This window comes from Budorcas taxicolor, chromosome 21, assembly GCF_023091745.1.
Source record: "Budorcas taxicolor isolate Tak-1 chromosome 21, Takin1.1, whole genome shotgun sequence".
Lineage (NCBI taxonomy): Eukaryota > Metazoa > Chordata > Mammalia > Artiodactyla > Bovidae > Budorcas > Budorcas taxicolor.
In genome coordinates, this window is record NC_068930.1 from 62,538,253 (window position 1) to 62,559,039 (window position 20,787).

A 20,787-nucleotide genomic window follows, 5' to 3' on the forward strand; every position below is an offset into this window, starting at 1 on the left:
TTAGCAACTCTGGCTGAGGTCTTTGAAGACATATGGTCCAAGTTCCCATCTGAAGAGCAACAAACTGAGGCTCAAAGAAGAGACACAATCTTCGCAGGGTCAAAACTGAGTGGCAGGACTGGGAAAGGACATGGCTTCCTGTTCTGGCTTGGTGCTCATTCCTACAGAGTTCCTGCCCTACACCCAACACCCACAGGGCCCCGTAGGTGCCCCGCACCCTGCCTGGAACGCAGCACGGACACTTATTGAGGTCACCACATCTCGACTTTATTTCTTATGATTCTTTGAAGAATTTTGGGAGGCAGGGGACTTGTCATTTGGGAGACTGACATCCTGATGCCCTGGAGGGTCATTTCCAGAATGGGAGCCTCTTTCTGCTTTAGTACTGGGTCCTCCTGGAGGAGCTGTAGGAATCCCACAGCAAGGCCCCCAAAAGTGCCCCAGCAGATCCCAGGAGGATGTTGGTTGGTGTGGAAAGTCCAGTTGCCCCTGGGGGAGAGGAGAAGGTCAGAGCACAAGAGGACAGGCAGGCCCAGCAGCCCCCGCAAGACTGTGGGTGTCAGAGACCCCAGGACTGACTGGAGGCCCTAGACACCAACATCCCACCCCTGTTTCCTCCTCTACTTCTGAGACCCCAGGATATCTGCTCAGGGAGGGGTGGCTGCGCATGGCTGCCCAAAGAGGACATGAACTCTGATGGTCAGTCCATCAGCGACAGGACAGACCCTGTGAGAAATGATGGGCTGCCCCTCCCTCCACAGCACCAGGCTGGGCTCGGGGAGAAGTGGGCACCTAACCAGGTTTTTTAGGGTTGATGAGGAGTGCAGGCCTCCTGAGTGACACACCCCTTGTCCCACCACCCCACACCCAACCAGAAGAGGGAACAGTGATGGGGACACAAAGGACCAGTGGGACACTGAGGACCACAAAGCTGGAAGAAGCCTGTCTGCTTCTTTAGCACCTGGATCAATCTTGTGCTGATTTGTGAGCCCTCCTCAGCCTCTTCCGGGGAGACCCTTACCCTTGGACTGGAGGTTGGAGACTAGGCTGCCAGAGGGAACTCCGCCCCCATTGGCTCTGGCAGTTGATGACATCATCTTGGCCGCTAAGGAGGAGTGGGAGATTCCTGTTCTGGTGAAGCCCACGGTGTCCAGCAACTCAGGCACAGCCCTCACGGCCACGACTGTAAGGGCAGAGACACTTCAGGGCTAGCTGCGAGGGACAGGCTTGCCAGACCTCCCTGACATCTTCCTGGGGGGGTGAGGTGAGGGGTCCTCTTCGCTCAGACCATAGGGCCAGAGGCAAGGGACGGCTGTAGGTGTGGACACAACTGGGTGGATGCCCACCCCAACAGCCCATCCTCCTCCAAGAACCTGGAACCCAGGCCTGTTCCTGACTCTGCTTGCCTGTGACCCTGGAAGCTTCAGCAGTCCTCCCTGGGCTTTAGTTTGCCCTTTATGAAATAAAGTTGAAACAAGCAGGGGTCTTCAAATGTCTCCTTTGGGTGGGAAACTGGTGTCTTCCATGCAACCACAGGCCCACAGTATGAGGACAGAGCTGCTCTTCTGAAAAGGTGTTGGGTGGAAGCTCCTGTCCACTGCCCTGAGGCCACCGGTGAGCATCCCCCCAGGGTCCCTACATCTCCAGACAGCGCAGGCATAGAACCTTCTGCAGCCAGGAACCTTCTGTGTCTGCGCCGACCACACGGTGGACACATGTGGCCACTGAGCACTTGAGACTGTGGCTGGTGTGACAGAAATGTTTCATTTTCTTTAATTTTGGCCACCGTGTGGGAGGACCCTGGCCAGAGGCCCAGCAGGAAACCACTAGGCTTTCTGGATGACTAGAGGGTTGTAGGCAGAGCAGTTCTGAGTAATCCACACAACTCAGCTCACACATTCCTTACAGTCATTTGGAAGGGCCCCTGGCACTGCTTTCTGGGGAGGAATCATGAGTTCAGACAGATCTTCCAACTTGCCTGGATCCCAGTCTGCACTTGGGAGAAGCTGAGATTGGAAGTGGGTGTTATGAATGGGTTTCCTTCAGTTCCTTCTTAGCTAGGTTCTTGTTACCTCAAGAATTCAACCTCTGTTCCCAGTCCACCCCAGCCCTACCCACCCAGGTCTTGGGGCTGAAGGCAATCTTGGACTTGGTCAAGGAAGGGTGCTCCCAGGAGCCCAGGGACAGGGGCAGATGGAGCCTTGAGCTTCTTCCCAAAGAGACTTACCTCCTCCAATCACAGCAGCTGCCGTCATGCCTGGAGACAGAAAGAACCCCTGTGAGTGCCCAGCGCTGGACTTCCCCTGGGTCTCTGCTGCTGTCCCAGTGAGAAGAGTTCCCTGGAGTTGGGACCACAGGAGACAGCAGCCCTGTGTGGCTCCCTCTGCTTTTACAGAGAAGTCTGATTTTCCAGAAATCAGAGGAGGGTGGACAAGAGTCCAGAGCTCTGTGATGCTCCAGAGGGGAGAGGAACCTGCCCTGAAAAGGTTTCATGCTGCTCTTTGAACTTAACACATTTTGGTATCATTAAAAAAAAAAAAAATCAAGAAAAGCATGCTCCTTTTTTGTAATGGAATATATTTGACTGTTCTGTCTGTTCATCTTCCAGACACCCTATGCCCATCCCAGGCTACAGCTGGAGTGGAAGCCCCCCATCCTGCAGGGCTCAGCCTACTTGTGACTTTCTGCAGGAAGCATCCCTTATTCCCCCATTAGAAGGCACCATGCTTCCTGTGCATGTCCTGCCTTGTGGCTGGAGCCCCCGGCCACACTGGACAGAGCATGCCTGGACCACATTGAGTTGCTCAGAGCTCTTGGGTCTGGCAGGGACTAGGGATTTTGGACAGCTGGGACAGTTCCAGGGATTTCAGGATCTGTGAGAGTGAGCTCAGAGAGTTCCCCACGAAAAAGAGTCTTGGCCCCAGGCAAGGGAGAGAAGTTGCAAAAGCAGTCTCCATCCGCCAGTCATTTCTGGAAGGTTGTAGCTTCTGGCTCACCAACATCTCTCTCCATCAGGACACCTGACCTGTCTTGAGAGTTTCCATTTCTGCACAGAGGATGTTTTCAACAAACGGATCTTACAGTTCTCACCTCACTTCCAAGAATCTTGGATCCTATGCCACACACACCCAAGGTCATACCCTAAGCCAGGGGTTCCCAACCCTGATACTGGTCCCTGGCCTGTTAGGAACCCAGTCGCACAGCAGGAGTTGAGTGGCAGGTGAGCCACCAAACCTTTACAGCTGCTCCCTCTTGTTCGTATGAACACTTGAGCTCCACCTCCTGTCAGATCAGCAGCAGCATTAGATTCTCATAAGAGCTCGAACCCTACCGTGAACTGTGTTTGGGATGGATTGATGTTGCCTACTCCTTATCAGAGTCTATTGCCTGATGCTCTGAGTTGCAGCTGAGGTGGTGATGGTAGGACTCGGGAGAGGCTGCAAACACAGATGATCACAAACAGAAAGGTTTGACTGCACAGGGACCATAATAAATGAATCCCTTGCAGACTCATATCAAAACCCTACCGGTGAGTGGCAAGGGCCAATTAAGCTGCATCTGGTGGCAGGCTTGAAGTCAGAATCCGACACTTATTTTAGTCCCATCTCCCACTCACTGTTTTATTTGCCACTTCTATTCTTGCCTCTTTCCTGCACTGTGCACTTGTTTTAGTCACAGTTTTGGTAAGCCCACAAGCTAACCCTTGACAAAATAAGTTTAAAAAAAATTTTTTTAAGCAAATGTTGCTGAACGGTTTCTTTGAAAATGGAGAAAGACCCAATGATGAGACTGTAGAAGACTCTAAGATGGGCAATGAAGGGAAAGCTACATTTAAAAGAAAATACCAAGAGTGCTACTTAAAGTACAAGTTCATTGCAGCAGGTGATCACATTCTCCAATACTGCTTTGTATAATCCGTGGCGACCAGCTACCCAACGAAGTTTTGAAACCTTTAAAACTGCTTTGCCACATGGAGACCAAGCACCCTGCATTAAAAGACAAGGCTTTGGGGTTTTTCAAAATAAAAAAAAATGTGAACATGAAGAACAGAAGCAATTATTGAAGGCCTTCACTTTATCAAGTGAATCTGCACTGAGAGCGTCATTCTTAGTGGTTAACCGCATTGCTAAATGTAAGAAATTGTTTACTTTTGGTGAAGAATTGATCCTGCCTGCTGCTAAGGTCATTTGTCATGAACTTTTAGGAGATGCTGAAATTCAAAAGCTGGCACGTGTTCCCCTTTAGGAGAGGCTGAAGTTCAAAAGCTGGCATGTGAAACAGCAGGCATATTGAGGCCAACTGTTAGAAAGGATTAATGAGTCACCGTGGTATGCAACCCAGGTTGGTGAATCTACTGATGCTGACCACAAGGCAACTTTACTTGTTTTTGCGCGATATTTTTTCAGGAGGATGTGCACGAGAATGTGTAACGTGCCCTTTTCTTGCCGACAAACACCTCAGCTACAAAACTATTCAAGTCTCTGAATGACTACATATCAGGAAAGCTGAACTGGTCATTTTGCATTGCTATATGCACGGACGGAGTGCCTGCCATGACTGGATGGAATGCTGGTTTTCACTATAGTGGTCAAAGTGGTCACCTCTGAATGTGAGTCTACACATTGTGTCATCCACAGAGAAGTGTTTGCCAGCTGGAAAATGTCACCTGAACTTAACGGTTTGCAGGAAGTGATGAAAATTATCAACCACATAAAAGTACGTGCCCTTAACTCATATCTGTTCATGCAGCTCTGTGAGGAAATGGATGCAGAGCACAAACGTCTTCTCTTACACACAGAAATGAGACAGCTCTCTAAACGCAGATCACTGGCCAGCAGTTTTGAGTTGTGAGAGCTGCTCCAGGGATTTCTTTTAGAAAAGCAGTCACCACTGGCCGCATATTTTAGTGACACAGAAGGTGTCGAAAAACATCCTTACTTGTGTGACACACTCAACTTGCTCAGGGAACTCAATCTGACACTTCAGGGGAGAATGACAGCTGTTCACATCACCAGGTAAAGCGGCTGCATTTAGAGCCAAACTGGAATTATGCAGGCGAGGAATGAACACTGGGAATTTTAACATGTTTCAAATATTAGCAGAGATTTGGAAAGAGGCTCGGTCAGGGTCGTCTTTCTCCCAGTTGGTGCTGCTGCCGCTAAGTCACTTCAGTCGTGTCCGACTCTGTGTGACTCCATAGACGGCAGCCCACCAGGATCCCCCGTCCCTGGGATTCTCCAGGCAAGAACACTGGAGTGGGTGGCCATTTCCTTCTCCAATGCATGAAAGTGAAAAGTGAAAGGGAAGTCGCTCAGTCATGTCTGACTCTTCGCAACCCCATGGACTGCAGCCCACCGGCTCCTCCACCCATGAGATTTTCCGGCAAGAGTGCTGGAGTGGGGTGCCATCGCCTTTTCCACCCAACTGGTGCATGTCCACTTATTTCAGCTTCCAACAGCGTTTGAGCATTACTTCTCAACCACAAAAGACCCCTGGACTGGGAAGGAATGGATCCCTGACCCATTTGTGCATAAGCCAGGTGAACTGACTGTGTGCCTGCTAGAAGAGAATCAACTGCTTGAGATCACAAACCACAGTGCCCTTGAAAGTATGTTTGAGATGACTTCAAATCTCCATATGTTCTAGATTAAAATCAAGGCAGAATAGCTTGAGATTGCCACAAAAGCACTGAAAAGCCTGCTTCTGTTTCCGACAGCCTATCTTTGTGAAGCAGGGTTTTCTGCAGTAACAGTAACCAAAAGATGACAAGGTAGACTGGACATAAGTAAGACACTTCAGGTGTCCTTGTCTCCTGGCATCCTCAGATGGGACCATCTAGTTGCAGGAAAACATGCTCAGGGCTCCCATTGATTCTGCATTATGGTGAGTTGTATAATGATTTCATTATATATCACAACCCACAAATAATATGAATAAAGTGCATGATAAACACAATGTGCTTGAATCATCCCCAAACCATCCTCCCCCTCCCTGCCTGTATCTTCCCTGAATCTGGTCCTGGAACCAAAAATATTGGGGACTAGTGCCCTAGCCCACGCTCACCACTATGGGAACAACTACCCATGTGTGCAAGGTAAATCTTACTTAGTTCATATGAAATAAAACTTAAAACTCAGTTCCTGAGTTGCATGGACCACTGCTCAAGTGCTCAATAGTTGCATCTGGCTAGTGGTCATCTACCATACAGGATCACACAAGGAACACGCTTACCATCACAGAAAGGGCTCCCAGACAGTGCTGCCCTAGACCTGGTCACCAGCGAAAAATCCCTATCTATGATCAATGACCAGCGCTCACGTGGAGACTCTCACCTCCTCCTTTTACAGATTCTGACACTAACACAGCCTTCACCGTTTCATCAAACACAATGAGATTTTTAATCTCTGTCCAGGCACACCTCGGCGATACTGTCGATCGGGGTACGGATCACCAAAGTAAAAGGAATATCATGTGAACTTTTTGGTTTTCAGTGCATATAAAAATTATGTCGATATACAAGTTATATTTATGTATAACTAGACTATACCCTTGTCTGCTAAGGGTGCAATAGCCTTATGTCTAAAAAGGCAATGTGCATACCTTAATTTAAAAATACTTCATTGCTAAAAATGTGAACCTCCACCTGCCAACTCTTACGTTGTTACAAACCTTCAGCTTATAAAAGCGCATGCCCGTGTTAGTTTCCTGAGGCTGCAGGAAGGAATTACCATGAACTGTGCTAATTCTCTCCTGTTTTCTCCCAGTCAGAGATCCAAGATCAAAGGATAAACGGAGCCAGGCTTTCCCTGAAGGCTCTAGGGGAGGACCCTTCCTTATCTCTCTAGCATCGTTGTCTAGCTGTTGGTGCCAATCTCTGCCTTGTGGCTGCATCTCTCCAATCTGTTTCTGGCTCTACCCCTGCCATCCTAGTCACCACTGTTGTCCAAGATCAGGGATGGGGACAATACAGAGGATGTTGGCTGCTGGGTACAGGGAAGAAGAATGGAGGTATTAAATCCCCTCTTCGCTCCCTGTGGCCCATAAGTTAAAGTCCACCTGTTCCATGAGCATGAGGGGGTCCCTGCATGATCAGGCTTCTGCTTCTATCCTAGGGAGTGAATAGAAGCCACCTCCCTGCCTCCTGATGGTCACTCTTTTGCCAGCCAAATCCAGGCACGTTTTTAAGGACTCTGCCACCCAACACATCTTCCAGAACCTGCCCTGAGCATACTTTCCCAGTCGTCCTCAGCCACCTTCACCTGTAGACTCCCAAGTGTGAATTAGTTGTGCTCCTGCTGCCATAAAATTTCCCACAAGGCAATATGGTTCTCTGAAATCTCTGCTGGATTTTGAGTTCTTTCGGGTCAAGGGCCAAGCCTCATTCACTGTTGCTTTCTCCTGTGCCAGGCACAGGCTTGGGATCAAGGAGGCACCGAAGGAGGAGTTCAAAGAAAGAAGTACTAATCCAAAGTGCACCTTCGGGCATCCTAAGTCATGCTATGGTCTGAATGTTTGTGTCCCCCAAAAATGATATATTGAAACCTAATGCCCAATGATGATGTTAGGAGGTGGCCCTATGGGAGCTGATTAAGACTTGCAGGCAGAGCCCTCCTGATTGAGGTCAGTTTCCTTATAAAAGAGATCCAAGAGAGTTCCTCTTTTCCTCCCAACATGGGAGGTTAATGCGGAAAGGTGGTTGTTCTAGGATGTGAGCTCTCATCACACACAGAGTCCACTGGTGCCTAGAACATGATTTCCCAGCCTCCAGAACTGTGAAAAATAAGTTTCTGTTCTTTTTTAAGCCATCCGATTTACCACATTTTGTTATAGCAGCCCTAATTCACTAAGATAGGGCACAATCAACAGAGTGGAAAGGCAGCCTACAGAATGGTAGAAAATATTGGCAAAACATATATCTGTTTAGAGGTTCATATTCAGGATATAGTATAAAGAATTCCTCCAACAACAGAAAACTTGATTTAAAATAATTTGATTCAAAAATGGGCAAGTGTGCAGCGCAACTGGAGAAAGCTCACATGTAGCAATGAAGGCGCAGCACAGACAAAAAAAAGAAAGAAAGAATATATGGGCAAAGAATCAGAATAGACATTTCCCTAAAGATACACAAATGGCCAACAAGAATAGAAAACTATACTTAATATCAGTAACCATTAGGAAATTCAAATCAAAACTGCAACGAGAAATCACTCCACACCCACCAGGAAAGCCACTATATTACAAAAACAAAAATGGAAAATAACAAGTTAGGATGTGGAGAAACTGGAACATTTGTGCATTGTTGGTAGGAATATAAAATGGTGCAACAAACATGGAAAACAGTGACAGTTCCTGAAAAAATTTAAGATACAAAACCATATAATCCAGCAATCCCATTTCTGGATATAGATCCAAAGAAATTGGAAACAGGGTCTTGAAGAGATATTTGCACTCCACGTTCATAGCAGCAGTAATCACAGTTGCCAAGGGGAAGCAAACGAAGTGTCAATGAGTGGATGCATGGATCATCACCTTGTGGTATAGATGCCCGAGAGGATATCATTCAACTTTAAATAGGAACTTCTGACACATGAGGAACCTGGGGAACCTTATGCTAACTAAAATAGACCTGTCAGAAAATAACAGATGCTGTATGATTCCACTCACATGGAGATTAGATTAGATTAGTTGAGCAAAGAGACAGAAGGAGCTGTGGTTGCCAGGAAGAGGCAGGAGGAAATCAATAGTTAATGTCTAATTGAGGTCCAGTATGAGGAGATGAAAAGAGTTCTGCAGATGGGAGGCACAGTAGCACGAATATGGTTACCACTGTTCAAGAGCCGACTCACTGGAAACGACCCTGATGCTGTGAAAGATTGAGGGCAGGAGAAGGGGGTGACAGAGGATGAGATGGTTGGCTGGCATTACCGACTCAATGAACGTGAGTTTGAGCAAACTCTGGGAGATAGTGAAGGATAGGGAAGCCTGGCGTGCTGCAGTCCATGGGACTGCAGAGTCAGACATGACTTAGTGACCGGACAACAAAAACCAACAATTCAGTTGTGAACACAAAACGGTTGTGTTTGTTAGTCACTCAGTCCAGTGTACTCTTTCTGACTGCATGAATTGTTGTCCACCAGGCTCCTCTGCCCATGGAATTCTTCAGGCAGGAATACTGGAGCAGGCAGCCACTCCCTTCTTCAGGGGATCTTCCCAACCCATGGATCGAACCGAGGTCTCCCGCATCGCAGACAGATTCTTTAACATATGAGCCACCAGGGAAGCCCAGTTGTTTTGGTAAATTTTATGCTATGTGTATTCTGAAAGACTTTGAAAAACTCTGTGACTTTTGCTGCCGTGGCCCTAGGCTGGCCCGACATTAGAGGTGACTCTGCTCTTGGAGGGTGTGTTCTGGGAGGACATTAGTGACCTGGCCCTCGGGCATCAAGGGAGGAGCACAAATAGAGAAATGAAACTTATCTGCCTTGGGTGCTGTGGGGCAACAGGAAATCATGGGCAGTGACCTGTAACTGGCAAAGAGCCATGCCCAAGCCTATGCCAGGTGGCTGTCAGGCATCTAACCTGAGCAGCACCTTTGCCCCACCTAATTGGAGGTGACCTGGTTCTGAGACCCCTAAGAGTGACCTCATCCTACTCCTGTGCTTAAAAACAAACCTATAAAAGCCCAGAGAGGGCAAGTGACTGGCTCTGGGTTAGTCAGCAAGTCAGACGCAGAGCTAAACCTTGAAGTGTGGTCCCTCTGATTCTAGAGTGTCATTTATTTCATCTCCTGCACATTGTGGCTTTTTCCTGACAGTGTGTCAGAGAGATTCCATCAGGAAGACTGTCCTTACACTGACAACTTAGCAGGTTGAGCTGAGCAGTGGGTGTGGGGTGAGGATCTGTGGATTGGTCCTCAGAGATGCGTTACCTGCATAATGGTAGAAATTGGGTGGATCTCTGGGGTCAGAGCCAAAGTCATCTGGTCCCTGATGTGGTCTCTTTGGTGGCTTCCCAGGAGAAGAGCTATAGGAGGTCTGATTGCTTGACTGGGAAGGTTCTTCTTCCTCTGGAAGAAAGAAATAATGGGGGAGCACACTGTGGCATGGGCCAAAGGGGGAACAGAGACCCCACACAGCCCCCTCCACCCTTTCCTGAAGCCCCCAGGATCTCTGATGCAGGTTGGGGACCTCAGGGAAAGCTGAGCTGAGAGGTGTCAAGGGTGCTTGGAGGTGAACCAGGGAGACAACAGAGAGAGGAAGGCCCAGCACCAGTGGAGAGCTGGGGGTTCTGCCTGCACAGAGCAGGAGGCTGAGGCCCAGGGGGAAGAGCCTTGATGGGCCCAGAGCACCTGATGGCACCCCCAGGCCAGAACCCAGACCCCCGCTGCCCACCCGGGAATCCCAAGCTCTGGGCCACCCCCCCCGGGAGCTTCCCCAAGGGCACTCACCTTCCGGCAGCAATTCTAGCAGGAGGGGGCCCAAGGCATGGGCTTCCCCGCTTTCTATGGCTCTAGCTGACATCCTGGAGGCAGTGTGGGAACATTGGATCTGGAGCCAAGGACACCACTGTCTTTTTACAAACAGAGTGTGAAGTTGAAACTGCTCTGCCTGATTTCGGGCTTCCCCCATAGCTCAGAAGGTAAAGAATCTGCCCTCATTGCAGGAGACCTGGGTTTGATTCCTGGGTTAGGAAGATCCCCTGGAGAAGAGAAAGGCTAGCCACTCCAGTATGCTGGCCTGGAGAATTCACTGGACTGTATAGTCCTTGGGGTCACAAAGAATCGGACATGACTGAGCGACTTTCAGGGGGGCGTCTGTCTGCCATTCCAGCCCTGCCCCCTGTCCCATTGCAGCCTATGGACCACTTCCAGCCCTCCCCCTTAATCTGCTCAGACCACAGTTTTGAAGTTAATAATGACTTTGCTTGGCTCCCTGATCTCCAGAATCCTGGCCACCTCTAACACCCCATCTCTGTCCCCTGCTCACTGCCCACCTGGTCTAAGTCTCAGGACTTCAGTAGTAACCTGGGTCAAGACAAGACCAGAGGTTCCCAACGCCCCATGGTAAACGTGGGCTCTAGCCCCCTCCCCACACTCAGCTCTGGTCACAGAGACAATGGTCCCAATGGAAGTGGAGAGGGAGGCTGACAGTGGAGCCCCTTTGCTCCCTCCCCTCCCCACCTCCCAGGCCCCCGCTTACCCTCCTTAGTACTGTTGGGGATCAAAGAGTAGTGTGTGAAGCCCTGCACAGAGTGAGGCTGTTGAGAACTCCAGCCGGCTAAATAGTTCCTCCCTAGATGACCTCTGACCCCAAAAGTCCAAGAAGGAAGTGAGTCACCCTCATCCCAGGCTTGGCGCCATGTAGATCTCACCTTTGCATGCTAATGGGACGGATGAGTGGCAGAGCTTCTGCAGGAGCATGGCTTTCCGTCCCAGATTCCCCTTCTTGGGTATGTGAGGAATCCCTAGTCCACCTTTTTATAAAACTCACCTGCAATTCTTGTGGACTATATTTTCCCTGCCCTCCACCATTTGTAGGTTTCAGTTCAGTTCAGTTCAGTTCAGTCACTCAGTCGTGTCCGACTCTTTGCGACCCCATGAATCGTAGCACACCAGGCCTCCCTGTCCATCACCAACTCCCAGAGTTCACTCAGACTCATGTCCATCGAGTCAGTGATACCATCCAGCCATCTCATCCTTGGTCATCCCCTTCTCCTCCTGCCCCCAATCCCTCCCAGCATCAGAGTCTTTTCCAATGTCAACTCTTCGCATGAGGTGGTCAAAGTACTGGAGTTTCAGCTTTAGCATTATTCCTTCCAAAGAAATCCCAGGGCTGATCTCCTTCAGAATGGACTGGTTGGATCTCCTTGCAGTCCAAGGGACTCTCAAGAGTCTTCTCCAACACCACAGTTCAAAAGCATCAATTCTTCAGCACTCAGCCTTCTTCACAGTCCAACTCTCACATCCATACATGACTACTGGAAAAACCATAGCCTTGACTAGACGGACCTTAGTCGGCAAAGTAATGCCTCTGCTTTTGAATATGCTATCTAGGTTGGTCATGACTTTCCTTCCAAGGAGTAAGCCTCTTTTAATTTCATGGCCGCAATCACCATCTGCAGTGATTTTGGAGCCCCAAAAAATAAAGTCTGACACTGTTTCTACTGTTTCCACTGTTTCCCCACCTATTTCCCATGGAGTGATGGGACCGGATGCCATGATCTTCATTTTCTGAATGTTGAGCTTTAAGCCAACTTTTTCACTCTCCTCTTTCACTTTTATCAAGAGGCTTTTTAGTTCCTCTTCACCCTCTGCCATAAGGGTGGTATCATCTGCATATCTGAGGTTATTTTTATTTCTCCCGGCAATCTTGATTCCAGCTTATGTTTCTTCCAGTCCAGCGTTTCTCATGATGTACTCTGCATATAAGTTAAATAAGCAGGGTGAGAATAGACAGCCTTGACGTACTCCTTTTCCTATTTGGAACCAGTCTGTTGTTCCATGTAGGTTTATGGTACAAAATATTTTTCCTTGGCTGACAAATGGCACAGAACCCTAATCTCATATCTGTAATAACTGAGGAGGCAGAGCAGGTTGACGATCAAAGCACCATCTCTGACCAGTGCCAGGGGAGGAATCCTTAGTTGCGACTAAGGGGTTGAAATACCCTTGATGAGCCTGACTTTGGTGACACACTGGCATTCACAGAATTGGTGGTATTACTACACTACTTCTTTTGTCCTTGATATATGGAAGAGTTAGTGGCTCCGACATGTCTGACTCTTTGTGATCCTGCCAGGCTCCTCTGTCCATGAAAGTCTCCAAGTAAGAGTCCTGGAGAGGGTACTCTATTTCCAGGGGATCTACCTGACACAGGAATTGAACTGGTGTCTCCTGCATTGCGGGCAGATTCTTTACCAGCTGAGCTACCAGGGAAGCCCCCTGAGACTTTTATATATATATATATATTCCTCATTATTATATGACATATGTAACTATTGTATATTCTTATATGTGTATATATTTTACTTATTTTACATTATCTGCTAAAAGCAAATGACCAAATTATTTCCCTTTAAGAAAGAAGAGCGAATTAGTTGTTTTACCCTTAATTTTGTTTCACTATTTCTGCTGTGCAAAGCAGGACCCAGTGCAGGTCCAGCTGCTTCCAAAGCGAGGTCTTGGAATGGCTCTCATTTACTCCCTCCTAACGCTTGTCTCTTCCCTGCCCATCTCATGCCTACCCGGCCTTGAGACTTGAGGGTCGCCTGGTGCAGACTAGGCTTGTTGCTCCCTGTCCATCACCAACTCCCGGTGTTCACTCAGACTCGTGTCCATCAAGTCAGTGATGCCATCCAGCCATCTCATCCTCTGTCGTCCCCTTCTCCTCCTGCCCCCAATCCCTCCCAGCATCAGAGTCTTTTCCAATGAGTCAACTCTTCACATGAAGTGGCCAAAGTACTGGAGTTTCAGCTTTAGCATCATTCCTTCCAAAGAAATCCCAGGGCTGATCTCCTTCAGAAGGGACTGGTTGGATCAGCCATAGGTATACATATATCCCCTCCCTCTGAACCTCCCTCCCATCTCCTGCCCCATCGCACTCCTCTAGGTTGATACATCCCACTCCTCTAGAACCCCTGATTCAGTTTCCTGAGCCATACAGCAAATTTCCGTTTGCTGTCTATTTTACATAAGGTAACAAGTTTCCATGTTACTCTTCCCATACATCTCACTCTCTCCGCCCCTTCCCCATGTCCATTGGCTTATTCTCTATGTCTCTTTCTGCCCTGTAAATAAATTCTTCAGTACTATTTTTCTAGATTCCACATATATGCGTTGCTGCTGCTGCTGCTAAGTCGCTTCAGTCGTGTCCGACTCTGTGTGACCCCATAGACGGCAGCTCACCAGGTTCCCCCGTCCCTGGGATCCTCCAGGCAAGAACACTGGAATGGGTTGCCATTTCCTTCTCCAATGCATGAAAGTGAAAAGTGAAAGTGAAGTCGCTGAGTTGTGTCCAACTCTTCGTGACCCCATGAACTGCAGCCCACCAGGCTACCCCATCCATGGGATTTTCCAGGCAAGAGTACTGGAGTGGGGTGCCATTGCCTTCTCTGACATATATGCGTTAGAATATGATATTTATCTTCCTGTTTCTGACTTACTTCACTCTGTATAATAGGTCCTAGGTTCATCGAGTTCATTAGAACTGACACAGATGCATTCCCTTTTATGGCTGAGTAATATTCCATTGTGTATATGTACCAAGATTTCTTTATTCATTCATCTGTCGATGGACATCTAGGTTGCTTTCATGTTCTATCTATTGTAAATAGTGCTGCAATGAACAATGGGATCCATGTGTCTTTTTCAATTTTGGTTTCCTCAGGGTATATGCCTAGGAGTGGGATTGCTGGGTCACATGGTGCTTTTATTCCTAGTATTTAACGCATCTCCATACCGTCTTCCATAGTGGCTGGATCAACTCACATTGCCACCAACACTGCAAGAGCGCTCCCTTGTCTCCACACCCTCTCCAGCATTTACTGCTTTTCAGCTCTTTGATGATGGCCATTCTGACTGGTGTGAGGTGATATCTCTTTGTAGTTTTGATTTGCATTTCTCTAATAATGAGCGACGTTGAGCAACCTTTCACGTGTTTGTTAGCCATCGGTGTGTCTTCTTTGGAGAAATGTCTATTTAGGTCTTTTTCCCACTTTTGATTGGGTTGTTTGTGTCTCTGGTATTGAGGTGTATGAGCTCCTTGTACATTTTGGAAATTAATCCTTTGTCAGTTGTTTCATTTCTTATCATTTTCTCCCATTCTGAGGGTTGTCTTTTCACCTCCCGTCTAGTTTCCTTTGCTGTGCAAAAGCTTTGGAGTGTAATCAGCTCTCACTTGTTTACTTTTGCTTTTATTTCTGTAACCTTGGGAAACGTATGCTAATTGAAATAAATCAGTCAGAAAGAGAAAAATACATCATGATTCCATTTACTTGGAAATTAGTTTAAATTGGTCAGATTCATAGAGGCAGAAAGGACTGTGGCTGCCAGAAGCTGGGGTGAGGAGGAAATGACTAGTTATGTGTAATGCTTATAGAATTTCATGTTGGGGTTTGGTGAAAGGAGTTCTGGAGATTGGGTGCACAAAATGTGAATATAGTAAACACTGTTCAGTGTACACTGACAAAAGGTCATGTTGGTATTAAAGGCTCTGTGTATTCTGCATGGTTTATTTTTAAGGCATGTGCCTTTGGTGCCCTGGCGCTGGGCTGGCCCTGTCTTAGAGGTGACACTGCCCTCAGAGGGTGTGTCTTTGGAGGACATTAGTGGCCAGGCCCTGTCGTATCAAGGGAGGAGCACAAATGGAGAAATGAAACTTACCTGCCTTGGGTGCTGGGGGCAACAGGACAAGCGTGGCAAGGAGCCATGCCTGTGCCTATGCCAGCCGGCTGACCAGGAGCCAGAGCAGCCTCTGTGTGCTACCTAATCGGAAATGACCTGGGTCTGGGAGACCCTTAAGAGTGACCTCATCCTACCCCTGTGAGGTCAGAGGTGGCTCCTCTCTCTGCTCTCTATGGTTTTAGCTGTCATCCTGGCGGCCGTGTGAAAACAGGATGCACAGCCAAGGACACCACTATCTTTCTCACAGACAGAGGGAGAAAATCAGAAGTGCTCTCCTGATTTCTGAAGGACCAGGGGACGGGCACCTCTCTACTGCCCCAGCCCTGCTCTCTGTGCTATGACAGTCTGTGGGCTGCTTGCAGCCCACCCCGCTAATCTGTTCAGAAAACAGTTTTGAAGTTAATCATGACTTTGCTTGGCTCCGTGACCTTCAGAATCCTGTCTACCTCTTAACACCCCATCTCTGTCCGATGCTCACTACCCACCCAGTCGAAGTCTTAAGGTTTCATAGCATCCTGGTTCAGGACAAAACCTGACGCTCCCAAAGTCTCATGGTAAAGGTGGGCTCGAGCCCCCTCCCACACTCACCTCTGGTCACAGTGCCCACAGCCCTGGATGCTGTGGGTGGAGTCCTGTGCTCCCTCCCTCCTCTCTGCCCAGGTCCCTGTTTATCCTGGTTGGTAAGTGTCTGGGAACGAAGAGCAGCGTGGCAAGTTCTGCACAGTGTGAGTCTGGGGCCTCCAGGCAGCTGAATAGTCCCACCATGGATGATAACTAACCCCGAGAGTCCAAGGAGGAAGTGAGTCAGTCTCTTTCTAGCTGTGGTTTCTCCACTACTTTGCTAATGGGACATTGAAGGCCATGGGCTGGTTTTGGGCAGGAGCATGACTTTCCCTCTCAGAATCCTCTTCTTGCATATGTTTGAAATCCACAGTCCTCCATTTGATACAACTCACCGGGCTCTCCTGCTGGTTCAGCATTGAAGAGTGCAAGTTGCAGGACAGTGGACACAAGTTCGATCCCTGCTCCTGGAAGATTCCACATGCCATGGATCTGCTAAGCCCAAGCACCCCGACTACTGAGCCCTCGCGCCTACATCCGTGCTCTGCTAAAGAGAAGGCACTGCCCCGAGAATCCTGCCCACGACTCTTGCTGCTCTGAAGAGTAGACCCTGTTTCTGCAAGTAGAGAAAGCACACGCACAGCAACAAAGACCCAGCACAGCCAAGTGTAACTAAATGAATACAATTTTAGATAAAAATTCACCTGCAATTCTCAGGAACTTTATTTTCCCTGCTCCCCATGATTGGCAAGTTTACAGTAGAAAGCATCCTCCCTTGGCTGACATATGGCACAGAGCCCTAATCTCATATCTGTATCAACCGAGGAGGCAGTTCAGGTTGGCGATTAAGAGCAGGATCTCTGACCAGTGCCTGGGTTGGAAACCTTACTTGTGACCTTCGGGGAGTGATTTACCCTTGCTGTGCCTTAGTTTGGAGGTATGTAGGCACTTACAGATTAAATGCTATTACTACATTTGCTTCTTTCTGTCCCTGACCCCTAGTGGAATAAGTCTCATGAAAAGAGTACATTTGTCAGCCTCCTTGTCCTGGGTCTGGAGCTCAGTAAATATGATTTGAATGAAAGAATGAATATGGACAAGAAAGGGGAAAGTGACGGTGAGTGTGAAGCTGGGGTGGGGTGGGAGGACAAAGGGCAGGAAATGAAAGAAGGGGCAGAATCAGGGGTGGAAGAGGGCGCTGCTTGGGACAGGTGACTGTCCTGGGAATAGGGGCCTTGTCCCTCCTTCCAGAGGAGGACAGGAGGGACCAGAGGCAGGGCGCTGTCTGTCCCCCACCTGCACCCCTGCTTAAGCTTTAGGACAAGAATTCCAAACATTTCAGCAAATCCTGCTGCAGTTTCCCTGAGACACTGCGAGATGATTTCCATGGGGCCAAGAGCAGAGAGTTTGCAGGAGCCCCACCTTGGTGTCACTTGGTATTGGCTCCACTTTCCTGGAGAATTCAAGGCATGAGGGACACCTGCCACCTACAGAAGCATGCTGATTTGTTTCTCTGAATTTCTTGTCACTAGATGGTAGCTAGATGAAATTAAAAGACGCTTACTCCTTGGAAGGAGAGTTATGACCAACCTAGACAGCATATTAAAAAACAGAGACATTACTTTACCAACAAAGGTTCATCTAATCAAAGCTATGGTTTTTCCAGTAGTCATGTATGGATGTGAGAGTTGGACCGTAAAGAAAGCTGAGCACCGAAGAATTAATGCTTTTGAACTGTGGTGTTGGAGAAGACTCTTGAGAGTCCCTTGGACTGCAAGGTGACGCAACCAGTCCATCCTAAAAGAGATCAGTCCTGGGTGTTCATTGGAAGGACTGATGCTGAAGCTGAAACTCCAATACTTTGGCCACCTCATGTGAAGAGCTGACTCATTGGAAAAGACCCTGATGTTGGGAAAGATTGATGGCAGGAGGAGAAAGCAATGACAGAGGATGAGATGGCTGGATGGCATCACCAACTCAATGGACAGGAGTTTGGTAAACTCTGAAGTTGGTGATGGACAGGGAGGCCTGGCGTGCTATGGTTCATGGGGTCACAAAGAGTCGAACACGACTGAGCATCTGAACTGAATTGAACCGAGGTGGTAGCTAGAAAGACACCTTACGGAACAGAAAAGACTGGTGCCTTCAGAGTACATGTGACATTACAAACTCGTGAACATGGGTAAGAGAAAAGTGATCTACTGAAGGGAAAGGAAAACGAAATCTTTGCATTATTAGAATTCCCAAAGTAAAGAGAGTTCTTAAGGAATAATATTTTTAAAGCCTTTAGCAAGGAACTCAGGGCACTTCCCTGGTAGTTCAGTGGTTAAGAATCTGCCCTCCAGTGGAAAGAACACAGGTTTGACCCCTGGTCAGGGAATTAAAATCCCACATGTCAAGGAGCAACTAAGCCCAAGGGCCACAACTACTGAGCTCTCAGGCCTCAACTAGAGAGTCTCTGTGCTTCCAGTAAATATCCACCTGAAACAACAAAGACCTGAGCACCGCAGCTAAGACCCAATGCTGCCAAATAAATAAATAATTTTCATTTTTTTTAAAAGAAACTCAGCCTTGGGAATTCCTGGAGATCCAGAGATTAGGACACTGTCCTTCCACTGCAGGGGACACAGGTTCCATTCCTTGTCCGGGAAAAAATATTCAGCATGCTGAGATGTGGCCAAAAAAAAAAAAAAAGTCAGACTAGTAGAGGCGATTCTTAAAGAGAGAATTGTTTACTACCAATGAATATTTGAGAAAACATTCAATCTTGCTGAGAGTAAAACTAATTTTTTAGAAAAGTAGCTGTGTGTGTGTGTGTGTGTGTGTGTGTGTGTGTGTGTCTGTGTCTGTGTGTGTGTGTGTGTTCCATAAATCATTCAGATAGAATTTGGCTGCAGATATCAGGACTCACTCCAGCTAACTGGAGCAGAATGTTTTTATACAAGGAATTCCATGCACCCCAAGATTGGAGAAGAAGATTCAAGGCGGAGGCTGGAATGAACTTCCCATCCTCTAGAGGAATGCTGAAGGACTGGGCCTCCAAGGATGCTGGGACTGCTGCCTTGGTCAGGAACCAGAGATACTGAGCAGCCACTCTGGGACCAAACTGCCTTGTATGTCATGTCTGCAGATAAAATGATGCATCTCAGCCAGGTGAGAGCTGGATTCTGACTCCACTGCTGCTGGAGAAGACCTAGTCCTCACTACTCTGCTTGGTAGCAAAGCAGTAGCCCTGTCTCCTTGCCTGACACAAGATCCAGGGCCTTTGCAGAAGCGGTGTCACCAGAAAGCTTGGGAATATGGTCATTACTCTCTGTCCTGGGGGGTTCACAGTAGGAGGTGAAGCAGAGTTGAGTGAGGACGACCTCCACAGCTGCTCCAGAGAAAGTAACTAAAAACACCCAGTGTTTGCATGGGGCAAGGAAAAGTGAACGCTCACACCTTGCTGGGTGGGATGTGCTCTGATACATAGGTCACAAGTGGCAATACAGAAATGTGTAATAACAAATTACAACCCACTTAATTCAGAAATACGCTTTCTGGGAATTCATTGTAAGAAAAGAGTCAGATATGTGCACAAAATATCTGTACATGATTGATTATCACAGTGTTATTGAGGACTGCTGCTGCTGCGAAGTCACTTCAGTCATCTCCGACTCTGTATGACCCCGTAGACGGCAGCCCACCAGGCTCCCCCATCCCTGGGATTCTCCAGGCAAGAACACTGAAGTGGGTTGCCATTTCCTTCTCCAGTGCATGAAAGTGAAAAGTGAAAGTGAAGTCAATCGTGTCCAACTCTGTGCGACCCCGTGGACTGTAGCCCACCAGGCTCCTCCATCCATGGGATTTGCCAGGCAAGAGTACTGGAGCACTGGAGTACTTTGCCTTCTCTGTTCTGGAGGACAGTAAACCTTTAAAACCAGAGGAAATCAAGGACACATAATTATATCCCCCCATATAACAGATTTCTATGTAGAAACTGATGATAGAGTCAAAGACCAGTTTACCACTTAGTGAAAGAAGCCGGTGAGAGCTGGAATGTAAAGAAATCTGAACGCCAAAAAAATGATGCTTTGAACTGTGGTGTTGGAGAAGACTCTTGAGAGTCCCTTGCACTGCAAGGAGATCCAATTAGTCCATTCTAAAGGAGATCAGTCCTGAATATTCATTGGAAGGACAGATGTTGCAGCTGAAACTCCAATACTTAGGCCACTTGATTGAAAGAACTGACTCATTGGAAAAGACCCTGATGCTGGGAAAGATTGAAGGCAGGAGAAGGGGACGACAGAGGATGAGATGGTTGGGTGGCATCACTGACTCGATGGACATGAGTTTGAGTAAATTCCAGGAGTTGGTGATGGACAGGGAGGCCTGGTGTGCTGCAGTCCATGGGGTCGCAAAGAGTTGGACATGACTGAGCAACTGAACTGAACAAAACTGAAAGAAGCCTGAGTTCAGGGACCCTCACTTGCACTGCTTCTGTCCAGGACAATTCCTGAGAACAATTTTGCAGCATGCTAGCATTGCAATCATTACTATTTGCAAAAGTATGATATTCTAAGAGTAACTGGTTAAGACTGCAGACTCCTTTCAAATTGTCTTTCCTCTCCTGCCTTCCCTTGTTTCTGAATGACATTTTAGGTCTATTGGCATTTTAGACTGTAATTCTCTATTATATTTTTTAGAGTTTTCTCTCCCCAGTTACTTTAATCTCAAACCCCTAAATCCTAGCTCTGTCCTTGGTTATATAGGTTGATATTTGTAAATATGGGGAACTGTTCCTTAGGTATTGTTAAGAAGGAATTGACCGTGCAGTAGTAAGGGAA

The 20,787-nt window shown here is 47.8% G+C and overlaps 1 protein-coding gene across 1 annotated transcript; it reads right to left on the reverse strand.

Moving 5' to 3' along the window:
- Positions 1–379: 379 nt before the first annotated feature.
- LOC128067029 (interferon alpha-inducible protein 27, mitochondrial-like) lies at positions 380–10,520 on the reverse strand. Its single transcript, XM_052660157.1, has 5 exons — positions 10,448–10,520; positions 9,929–10,066; positions 2,228–2,257; positions 1,022–1,183; positions 380–489 (listed from the first exon to the last, which is right to left on the reverse strand). Exons 1-5 carry the CDS (start codon positions 10,518–10,520, stop codon positions 380–382), a joined length of 513 nt encoding a protein of 170 aa, XP_052516117.1.
- Between the last annotated feature and the right edge of the window lie 10,267 nt (positions 10,521–20,787).